We start from the raw sequence: 12340 nt of genomic DNA, 5'->3' as shown, positions 1-12340 counted from the left end.
CAATTCCAAGTAAACCTGCGCCTCTTGTGACAAATATCTTTGTCAGTTTCTCATCTGCCCTCATTCTTTGACAGTAAACACATACCTGGCACACATCAGAATCCTTTGTACTTGTACTATCAACCCACCAGGAAACCTCCATGACTCCTTACATATTTGGGCATTTGTAAAGGATTTAAGTCTGAAGTGCTATGCAATCATGCAAGGCTTAACCTTCACTGATGGCACATGTCCTCACGCACTAGCTTTCAGAGGTGCTCTTCAATCATCATTTTATTTGTGTCATTATACAGCCCCTGTGGCCATCCCCAGTTTTAATATTATTCTCATGTCCTTTTTGATCATGACAACCATAATCATCTTGGCAGTGGCAACCTTCCTTTTTTTTTCCATTTCGGTTCTACCATTTTACCTCTCTCACATTAGCATTTCAAGTTCAAGTTCTAAGTCTAAAGGGTATAAACTCAGTCAAGAAGAAATGAAACATATTTAAAATGTTTAGTTCATCCTGAAATTTGGAAACAGTAAATATAAAAAACTCCACAGTGGATAAATATGAAGATTAATAAAGAAGATACAGAAATCAGCTGTATAAGGTAAGAGATTCTTTTATTTTAATATAAAAGCACAGTCAAGGAAGAGGTGAAGAGTATTATGAATACTAAGGGTGAATTAAAATACACAGACTGTTAAATAACCAATGCCCAAAACTTGCATTTTTCTGAAGTTGTCACATGTGAAGAAGTGGGAAAACTTGATAATCTTCCAGCAGTAACAGGGTTTACCTAGAAGGTACTAAGTAATTTAAAAATTGTAGAGTGTGAAGTACTGCTTAGATTAAGAAGGCTGAAATCTAACAAATCACCAGAACCAGATAACATTTATCCTAGAGGGTTTTTGTGGAAGTTAGTGACTACATATATAAACCCTTGATACATATTTTTTCTAAGATTGCACACTGGGGAAATTCCTAAGGATTGGAAAATATAAATTAGTTAGATTATTAGAATTCATCAGATTATTTATTTGATTATTAGGATTTAGAAATTAATTATTTATTAATTATAATACAAATTATTATATAAAAAGGTGATTAGGCCAGTCCAAGTAAATATAGACCAGTAACCTTAGCAAGTATCACGGCTAAATAAATGGAATGAATTATTAAGGAGAAGACTGAGCAGCACATAATAAGAAAAGGAGTGTTACTAAATAGTCAGCATGGGTTTAGATGAGTGAGGCTGTGTTTTATTAATATGCTGGAATTCTATGAGAAAACAACAAAATGATAGGATCACACAGATGCATATGATATAGTTTATATGGGTTTTCAGAAAGCATTTGATAAGGCCCCACATGAGCAATTAGGGATTACACTAAAAGAGGTGTGAATTTAAATCCTAGTGTGTGGATGGGTGCTAAATGGGCTAAAACACAGAAAGAGAAAGATTATGGTACAAGGAACCTTATCAGAATTAGGTGATGTTAAAAGTGGTGTCCCTCAGCAGTCAGTTCTGGGGCCGCTGCTATTGTTAATACATATAAATGATCTGGATAGGAATATAATTCATAAGATCATTAATTTTGCAGATGATACCAAGCTAGGTGGCATGTCAGGTTTTTAAAACACCAATGACTCTAGTCACATTCTCCTTTCCATTATTACAAAATATGTTAGCTTACCATATATTTATTTTCTTATATTGCAATCATTAGGAACATGAAAGCATTCAAGGACTTCAAAACATATACGTATATTGATTGGTACAGATGCATTGTGTTTTGTTTTGTGTTTACGTTCACCTTATTGGTAAATAAGACACTTTTTTATTTTTTTATATGGAAAGTAGTATAAATCAAAAAACTGAACTATATCATAGTTGTAATGATCTAATTTCATAATGTAGTCTGTAAAGTTACACATTTTTATTCATTTACTCAATCAGCCATTTTCTGAATCAACTTATTTAAGTATACAGTCGCAGGGAGCAAGAGCGTATCACTATAACATAAAGGTGCAAAGCAAGACTAAACCCTGAAATAAGCACTTGCCAATACCACAGCACAATCACAAACAGATATGCACACTCTCAGACCAGGTCAAGTCCTGCATGTCTTTGAGGGGTTGGAGGAAGCAGGAGTGCCCAGAGAAAAACATACTTGTACAAAGGGTTATATATTATCCACGTGAGAAGAGAATCAAACCCAGAATCTCCAGAGATAAAGACATTGTACTACCCATTTGAAAATGCATAATTAACCATTTACTTCTACATATAGCACACATTAATGTTATTAGAGTCATAAAAGAATTCCTTTTTTTGTTTTAATAAAATTTTATTGAAAAGCTTGTTGTACGTTATCTACAGAAAAAGTACAAAATTTCACTTTTAACAATTATAACATAAGGGCAGTAATAACATTTAATTTCTTCTTTGGGAAATAATTGGTTAAAATTCAAAACTACCCAAAAGTACTGTATAGGCAAACACACTGAAAAAGTAAAAATACTTAGCATATAAAATTTACAGTACTTGGTCAGTTTGTGGTCACAGTAAATACCTCGTCTGTGGTGATACATACTGCATTTCTACCGTCAGCCTTCTTATATAATGTATACATGACTGTTTCACATATTGATTGAATAGATCTGTAACATTTTAGTAAAACTAAGCACCATGACAAAACCCATAAGGGTGAAGTGGTTCTACTGTATTGTACTGTGAAGAAATTCAGCTCATATTGTCTAGAAATTTTTTTTGATTTGATCCCTGCATCATTCTATTCATTTCTGAACCAGCCTAATCCAGTGTAGAGTCTATTTCACTTAGTAGGTTCTTAAGTAAATCAACATTTTTCCACTCTAAATTGTATACACTTTTTTGCCTGTTACAAAACCTAACCATTTTTTTATCTACCAAATCTGTCAACAGAGAATGCAAAAAGCAGCTATTGTTAATCTGTACTACTTGTAGTGTATAAAGAAAACTAAATAATATACTGTTAAAAATATGCATTTTTGTAGTTTTCATAATTGAGATGTTGCCTTTTGATGTTAAGTTACAATTGACCTTAATTAAAAGCTAGCAAAATTCAGTAAAATGTTATGAGCAAAACATTTTCACAGCACACGCATATATGTAGCAAATTCTGCACTAATTCTTAGCATAGTCACTGTATTATCATACTGTTTGCTGAACAAGTTTGTCACTTTTGAAATTTTCATTTAAGTATAAAACCAAGTATTTTTGCTGTTATTAATGGTAAATTCAAAATTTCTACCTTATTTACCCCAAAATAATAACTCCAGTATTTTATTAAATTATTTAAAACTGCAAATTGACTTTAATAAGCCTTCATCATTTAACTCAGTATATCCTCAAAAATGAACTTAGTTCATTTTATACAGCAACATACATATAAGTAAAAAAAAAAAACAAGAAAAAAAGAACATTAAGTACTACAAAAGAAAGACCTTTGTCTTTTTCTGTACAGTTTAATTTGTCAACAAGCATGACTTCTCAATCAGCTTTGAAATGATTTACATATATATACAGTACATAATATTTTATACAATGCAATAATAAAAGTGGCTCAGAATAGTTTAAAAGGAGCATAAAATAAAGTTGATGAACAGTAACCAAAAAAGCTAAGCCAAGTAATATCAAAAACAAGTACAACTGTAGAAAAACATACTTTAAGAAAATCTAGAGGTAAAGATAAAAAAAGTGTTTTTTCATGTTTTTCTTTTTTTAATTATTTGTTTTGCAATGCAAAAGTCCAGCTTAAGCATATTTTATCTACATTTTGCATTTAGATTTTTTTAAAAGCCCACAGAAGATAAGCACATGTTTAGCTGAATAAAAACAAACTAAAATGAAGAAAGAAGAAAAAAAGCTATCTTACTTAGTGTAGGTACACATAGATTTCTTTAAATTAAAAATATCTGCCTGACATTTGCACTTAAAATCATCCTTCCTTCACACATGCTTTTTCATTACAAAAATAAAATCATTCTCTCCCAGTTATTTTTGCTGCAGAAATACAGATATGTGTTGATCAGTGGAATTAAGTGGTATTTTTGTCATGAGTTATCCAGAACAAGAAAATTGTAAACTTGAAAATCCCTCTCCACTCCATTAGTGTTTATAAAAGGCAGGGATCATTTTGCTGGCTTCATCTTCTTCGAGTTACTCTGTTGGTGTAACTACCATTGACATCCTTGGTTTATATGTATTGCGGTAAAACTGTTGTTTCCATTTCAGAGATTCTCAAAGGGGTCCACTTAAAAATCAAAGCTGCAGTTGAATCTTTTTTGAGTAAATGCAATGATAGAAATATCATATTAATGTAGTTATAACCTACAGAATAGATATGCAGCCAGTGCTGAGATAACAGTGCAGGAAGACTGTGGTGTTGTTCAGACAGCCACTGAACTGAAGGTTTCTGGGCCATTGCTGTTTCTTCTGCCCCTTATCAGGATGTTAGGATTTATTCCTTAATGGTTTCCTTCCTAGGAGAAGGCGGGCTATCCCTCACAGGAAGCAGATCGTAATGACATGGAATGTGACTGTTCTTTGGAAGGTCATATGGATCTTGGCTCAGGACTCCACCATTGCCACACTGACCATGGACAACACTAACAGTTGGTTCTGAAAGAGAACATAGTTATTGAAACATTTTCACAATGAAATGCTGCCATGCAATTAGATATTATAGAAGTCAGGGCTGGTTGGGGAGCATGCACTGGTACAGCATATTGCTGCATCCACCACATGCTTGGGATCCTGGTTGGCAACCTCCACAGGCAGACACGTGGTCCAGTCCCCAACCCCCAGAAATTACTATCTATCTGCCTCAGCCAGGTGTTACATGGGTGTCCCCTTGGCCTGGTGCAGCCACTCGGGTCCTCAATAATGAGGATCCTGTGAGCTGGATCACCCTTGGGGAATCATGCCACATGGCTATAGTGCTGTAATTGACGCTTCCTTCACAATGCAGGAAATATGCCTCATTCGGGACTCCATGAGCAGCCGCTCATTCGATATATAATCAAATCAGCGATACCCAAGGATTCTCAGAAGAGACACAGTACAGAAGGCGTCCAGTCTTCATCTCAGGTCACTGGATAGCATCCATGTCTCGCAACCATATAGCAAGACAGGAAGCACCAGGACTCTAAAGACCTGGACCTTCATCCTTTTGCATAGGTATCGGGAGCGCCACACACCCTTTTTCAATGACCTCATGACCCCCCATGCTCTTCCAATTTGTCTACTGACTTCATACTGTTATGTGACAAGATTTTAACAAAGGCTTCTTTTAATTTTACTAACATTTGTAAAACATCAGTGAAGTAGTCATTCACGTTTGTGGAGTGTAATATACTGGCATTATAGTAAAATTAATTTTCAATGTGAAGAATTTGCCGGTCTTATACTCAAATATGCAATATCAAGAGAAACAGATCTCCTCTAAGCCACCTCAGACCATTCCAAAGAGAAGCTATTGTAGTAGCCCATAGTGCAAAGATGAGTAAACACTTAATTGATGATTTGTAAGTGTTTGTAAGACCAGAAGAAGTGTTTGTTACTGTCTTGACACATAATAGTGAGTAATGGATGCATTTTTGCAGTATCTAAACTAAAGTGTCAGTATTAAGGTTAGTTAATAGCATGTCCAACTCTGAACAGCTGATTTTCAAATGTTGTAGTTTCCGACTTTCTTTCTGATTGTTTGCGTCCTGAGATCTGCAGATCAATTATTTGCAAGTGTCAATGTTTATTCTTTTCTTGTTTATCTAATGGTTCAAAAACACATAATTCTTATACTTTGTGAGGCCTGCACACTCCTCTCTTTTTGCTGGTTGTGCACAGATTGCTGTTAGGCATACGTGTAGTGATGCTGGCATATCTGCAGCACAAACAAATGCTATTGAGAGAGAGAATATTTGATGATGGGGTATGCCTTTTCATAGCATAAAAAAACTCTTCAACAGTTACACAGGTCAGGTTCTGAGTACAATTAATATCATATGGTCTTGTTTTTCTTTTCAATGGCTACTGTATATCAAAAATTATTTTTTTAGCTGTTCATTTATAATTTCTCATTGAATATTTCTGACCAATGACGCTACCGGCTTCTCCTTTCTAAAAATTGTTACTATGATCGTACAAGGTTTCAAAGCACATGTTTCATCTGAAGAGGTGTATGGCATTGTAGCTGTCATATTATTTGTGGGCAAGCTGCATATCAGATACATCATCTGATTTTTGTTTAAAAATAAGAGGAACATTCCCTGCTGTATAAAAATATTTATTAAACCGAGAATTTCAGGCTTGATATCCACTTGTTTAGTGACTTTGAGTTTGGTGTTGCTCTTCCTTTCTTTGACACTCATTTTTGACTCTCCAGTTATACAAACTGGGCTCTTGTCCAATCATGTTTCCATCATTCACCCTTAAAGTCTCTGCCACTTGCAACATACCTTGCCAGATGGATAGTTTCACTTCTACAGAAAGATCTAATGACAGCTGACCAAGATGATTTGTAAAAAATTCTAAAAATACTAGGGCAACCTTTTAATAAGAAGAATCTTTACACTTACCAACTTCATACACATTCTTGTTGGTGGAAGCTGAATTTCCAATTTCTGCATAGGGAGAGTCTCTCCTCACAGGCGATTTCATTTCCACATACCCACACTCAGTATTCTTTGGCATCAAAAGTGGGGGATCCTTAATTGTTGCATATGGATTCTCTGTGCTATTAAGTGAACATGAGCTGGAATTATACGTTGAGCTCTTCACTAAATCTGAAGGAACAGCATAAGAAATTTATCATTAACAGTCAAAATCGCCTTTATAGATACATTCATAAATCATAAGAGACCAATTTCATTGCTTGGCAAATCAGGATAGCAAAAATATTTAAATAATTGGATGATTTTGTATTCTTCTAGGGCGGCACGGTGGCGCAGTGGGTAGCGCTGCTGCCTCACAGTTGGGAGACCTGGGTTCGCTTCCCGGGTCCTCCCTGCGTGGAGTTTGCATGTTCTCCCCGTGTCTGCGTGGGTTTCCTCCGGGCACTCCGGTTTTCTCCCACAGTCCAAAGACATGCAGGTTAGGTGGATTGGCGATTCTAAATTGGCCCTAGTGTGTGCTTGGTGTGTGTGTGAGTGTGTTTGTGTGTGTCCTGCGGTGGGTTGGCACCCTGCCCGGGATTGGTTCCTGCCTTGTGCCCTGTGTTGGCTGGGATTGGCTCCAGCAGACCCCCGTGACCCTGTGTTCGGATTCAGCGGGTTGGAAAATGGATGGATGGATGTATTCTTCTAGAACTGTTACTCTCACTTTGAAAATCCCAAGTGGATTGCTCAGAATAAATATTGCTTGTATAAAGTATGGAAACTGTACCAACGTTTATATTATAAATGATTTTTGTTTAGTTTCAATGTCCAAAAACAAAACATCAGATCAGTGATACTAAACTGTCTGTGTGCCACCTTGGGCTGAGGTTTGTGTTATGTTTCTTCCACTGACGCAAACATGAGATCAGTTGCGGATTACACAGGTGGAAGGTAATTTCATAGTAGTAACTTTTTCAACATAGTGACTTTAATGACCGAGCTTGGAAAACTAACATATTTGATGTCATCCTCCGCCATCAGCATCATACCTTGCATCTTGCAATGAGTTACTTCCCTGACATTCAATATATGTAACCCAATATTATGGTTTATTTATTTGTTTATTTGTTTGATTTTTGCATTATGCACACAAGAAATGCATAGTTTCCCTTTTGTTTGGCATACAAAGAAGCGAGTACTTAAGATATCTGCCAGAGTTTTAACACTGTAATTTATTTATTTAGTTATTTAGACAGTAGGCTGTGCATCTGATATAGTCTATAAAATAACCAATAAATACCTTTCAATGATTTTCCTGTGTAACCTCTATCAACACCAAAGGCTCCTAGAAAAAAAAAGAATATCTGATTTTAAAGATGAAAAATACTCAATGTATAGTTTACTTCTGAAGACAGGATATATAAAAAATTAGGACCAATATATAACTTTCTGGAAGAAGTCAGTGATTTTTATTTTTGGATGACTATTCATGTTCGTTAACTGTAAATTCTTATTCAATATATGTCATTTTCCTTATAGACGTATCAAATAGGAGCCTGTACCAAATAAAAGAAAAACAATTCTGACCCCCCTCCCCATTTATTTAGCTGGACACTGTAGGAATCCATATCAAGTTAGAAATCTCCCCTATATGGGATGCCAGGCTAATCCCAAATATTTCACATAACAAAGTTTACACATATTTGAGAGGAGGAACAAAAGCAAACTACCTACTGAAAAAAAAACACATTTAACAGCAAAGAAGATGCAGATTCGACATTCATGCAGTGACCTGGCTGGGAAGTAAACTTGGGAGTACAGTATTGGTGTTATCAGACTGCCCTACTAATCACTGCACTATAGTGTCTCCACCACTCATAAAGATAAAACTTGCAGTTTAAAGTGCTATACAGTATATTCAGATACTGCATTGCAGTTAAGAAAAAAAAATCTTTACATTCCTTTTTGTTTAAAAATGTTTTTTTAGGCCTATTTACCATCTACCACTCCCTTATCATTTTGATGTACTGCAAAAGGTGACTGTTGTGCTGTTTTCTACTACCTTTTATATCCATTGAATCATACTGGAGCATGAATTCCTTTATGTGTGTTGTTTGTTTAAACAAATATGTGTCTTTATGTGTATCCAAGTGAAGAGAGCTACAAAAAATAATCAGAAATTAAATTTATAAAATACTTTTCATAGTGCTATTATAGAAGATCCATACATTTATTTTGCGTGACAGTACCCATGGTTCATTATAAAAAAGATGTAGCTATGTATCTACCCTCCTACTAGATACTTCTACCAGTACAATTTTCCAGGGAACCAGAACCTACGCTGGCTTTATTGGAACTAGCCCTGGATAGTATACCTGCATAAAGTACATTGCCTCCCTCCAGGCCAACACAATATCAAGAACTTGTGTGGTGTCCTCAAAAATCATTCAGACTTGTGTTTTGAATTTATTTTTTTAATAATATTTTGTTATTTATGTTTATCATTACGTTTGTCACATTATCATTTTGTGAGTTTGTTTATTGACAAGCTGAGCAATTTTCTGCATTGTCTTTATGAATGTTGTCATACTCTTGCTGGTAATAGCATCCATTGTGTTTCACACAACTCTGTGGCAATGTGGAGGGTGATGTCATCACCCAGCCATCATGAAAGATGGGGGGAGCACATTATAGTTTGTCCAACTAACACACTAATATCAATGAAGACAAGTGCTAGGTAAGAAAAGGTTAAGAGGTCCATTTTGAGATTTTGACTCCTGTTTACTTTTGGACTACAATTTTTGGTTGCATTTTGGTTTTAGTGATCGGTTTTTGACATTAAGACCCCTGCCTGACAAACAATTTCTCCATCTGAAAGGCAGACAATTCCAGGTTAATAAAAAGTAGGAGGCTCTGCCCCCTGCTCGCTTCGCTCGCCAACCCCTGGTCTTGGGTAACCCGAAATAGATTTGAAAGAGATTATTGTCTGTCCTGGTAATTTTCACATATGTATCATGTTCACCGTTACGATATCTGTAGGTCTATGTAATATATTTAAATGACAATAGCAGTTTAATTGTTACGTTGTGTAAGTATAGAATGTCTTTGAGTTTGCGCAGATCTATGTATGAGATATATTGCAGTGTAAAGGTGTAGATGACGTACAAATGATATCTTCACACACCACATTTGTAGTAAAGACGGCGTGTTGTCCTTGAATGAGTTTTCCTTGGTATGGAGTTATTATAATCTTGACATTAACGTCACATGCATGCCGAACTCTTGAGAAGGCCACATAAAGTTGTCCATGTGTAAATACAGGCTCAGAGAGGTAAAGGCCAACTCTGTCCTTGGTCTGTCCTTGGGATTTGTTGATTAGGTATACGTTGTTTACTGTTAGTAATATGGATAATTGCACTCACTGTTAAAATTACCTATTTCCGTTACTTGAACTCTTTCGTTTCTGAGCCGTGGCTCCTTCTCTTACGGTGCATAGGCGCACGTGCCTTCCGTACTATCTCGTGTTTGACTATGCTGTGTTTTGTGGACGTTTGGGGACTCCGTACCTTTTCTGGTTTGACTGTGGGGCGGGACGCGGAAGCCTCTTCTGTTTGTGTTTTCTGTGAGTACTTATAGTGTTGTATTACTGTAATGTGATTCACATATGCTGTGGATTCCGGATCTTCGGGGCCTCTGTACTATCTCGGGTTTTGCCTGTGGTGCTTTAGAAGCACGTTGTAGGCACCTGCACCTTCCGTACTATGTCGGGTTTGACTATGCTGTGTAGTGTGGACGTGTAGGGTTTTGTACTCTCTTGAGAAGGCCACATACAGCCTCTTCTGTTTGTGTTTTCTGTGAGTACTTATAGTATTGTATTACTGTAATGTGATTCACATATGCTGTGGAGTCCGGATCTTTGGGGCTTCTGTACTATCTCGGGTTTTTGCCTGCGGTGCTTTCGAAGCGCATTGTAGGCGCCTGCACCTTCCGTACTATGTCGGGTTTGACTATGCTGTGTAGTGTGGACGTGTAGGGTTCTGTACTCTCTTGAGAGGGCTACATACAGTTGTCCATGTGTAAAGTGCTTAATATTGTATTACTGTAATGTGATTCACATATGTTGTGGAGTCCGGATCTGTGGGGTTTCTGTACTATCTCGTGTTTATGCTTGCGGTGTGTTAGACGCGCGTGGACCATGCTGTGTAGTGTGGACGTTTAGTTCAGAAGCGCATTGTAGGCGCCTGCGCCTTTCGTACTTTCCTGCGCCTTCCGTACTATCTTTGTGGACCTGTGGGGCCTCCGTAGCCTCTTCCGTTTGACTCTGGGGTGCAGCGCAGAATCCTCTTTTTTTGTGTGGCTGTGTCGTTAGTCGTTAGCTATGGGCGCTTTGTCGCTTCATGTCTTGTTCACGTTAGTTGAGCTCTTTTGTTTTTGGGCCGTGTCTCCTTCGTTCGCGGTGGATCAGACTTCGCTTGCGGTTTATGAGACGCGCGCTGTAGGCGCCTGCGCACTATGTCTCCTGGTCCCATCGCCGTGTACCTGCATCCATGCCTTCCGGTTTACCATTCTCGGTTAGTAATATGGATGCTGTCCTTTAAAACATGTGTTTCTTGCATGGAGCTAACACACAGCGTTCCTATTAAACTAAAAAGTATGTGAGATGCATGAAGACACCAGAGAGGATTCACATAAACATAAGGAAAATGTGCAAATTCCTTGCAGTTATTTGAACATAGTCTTCTAGAGCTGTGCAGTTATATTGCTATAAAAATGTGTTGGTTGGATTAAATAGAACATTATACTAAATCTTTAATTCATGCAAGACTCACCAAGCTCATTAAAATAGCCTCCTTGTTTCCAGTCAGCAGGTAGCGTACCAGTGTAGTCCATGGTTGGAGGTCTTTTCCTGTGGTCTGCATTTTTAAGGTTTACGAACAGCTGATTGTTTTTGGGTTGCTGTTGAAAATATAAAAAATAGGGAAAAGTAAGAACACAATGAAAGATTTTCATTATAAATTTTATATGATTTTGTTAGCCTACCTTTCCAAGAGCTATTCGGTCCATGTTGTTGACAAGAGGTGGACTAGTACACTGTGTAAGCGTGTGATAGCTTGGATTTGAAAAATAATTGCTGTTTGGGTTCCCGCCATTTGCATGTGGAAGGGTTTCTAAAAGAGAATTTTGCATATAGAATATGTAAATACATTGGTTCAACAATGCAGATTAAAAATGAAAGCCTGTGTATAACATGGTGCATTTTACTACAATAATCTTTGCTAACACAACATTTCCTTAATCAAAAACAGTACTTAATTAGGCATCTTCATAATTCGCTATTTAGTTTTTGACATCTTTTTTAGAACAAACAGAACAATAACTCATTACATTCATGGCGCTCCTTTAATCAGAATAAAAGTGAGCATACACACTACCTGTAATAGTATAATCAGTGTTTATAACTCTCATGGCAGGGGTATAGGTGACAGCAGGCATTGTTGACTCTTTGCCTTTCTGTTTTTTCCTATATATGACGAACATTACAAGGAGGAACAGGACAATCAGAACCAACACAATGATCCCAGTAATTGCTCCAATTTGATACGAGTCGACAGGGACTGCTGTGCTCGTTCTACTGAGGCTGTTCAAGTTTCCAACAATTATGACACCAGCTAAAAAAAAGAAAATGACAGAATTGTAGAATCAAAAGACGATTCA

General features: G+C 36.8%; 1 protein-coding gene across 2 annotated transcripts in view; it reads right to left on the bottom strand.

Moving 5' to 3' along the window:
- Positions 1 to 2325: 2325 nt before the first annotated feature.
- Positions 2326 to 12340, bottom strand: part of megf10 (multiple EGF-like-domains 10) — a 270730-nt gene continuing 260715 nt past the window's right edge. For both annotated transcript variants that reach the window (XM_028805234.2, XM_051929641.1), the window contains 6 exons: positions 12058 to 12294; positions 11666 to 11793; positions 11455 to 11581; positions 7926 to 7970; positions 6608 to 6814; positions 2326 to 4652 (listed from right to left, as the gene is read on the bottom strand). In XM_028805234.2, the coding sequence (XP_028661067.2) occupies positions 4492 to 4652; positions 6608 to 6814; positions 7926 to 7970; positions 11455 to 11581; positions 11666 to 11793; positions 12058 to 12294 (905 nt within the window). In that variant the 3' untranslated portion in view covers positions 2326 to 4491. The remainder of the gene's footprint in view (positions 4653 to 6607; positions 6815 to 7925; positions 7971 to 11454; positions 11582 to 11665; positions 11794 to 12057; positions 12295 to 12340) is intronic.

The sequence above is a fragment of the Erpetoichthys calabaricus genome, chromosome 7 (assembly GCF_900747795.2).
Source record: "Erpetoichthys calabaricus chromosome 7, fErpCal1.3, whole genome shotgun sequence".
NCBI lineage: Eukaryota > Metazoa > Chordata > Cladistia > Polypteriformes > Polypteridae > Erpetoichthys > Erpetoichthys calabaricus.
The sequence above is the reverse complement of the archived record's forward strand: the minus strand, read 5'-3'. Positions and strand labels throughout refer to the sequence as shown.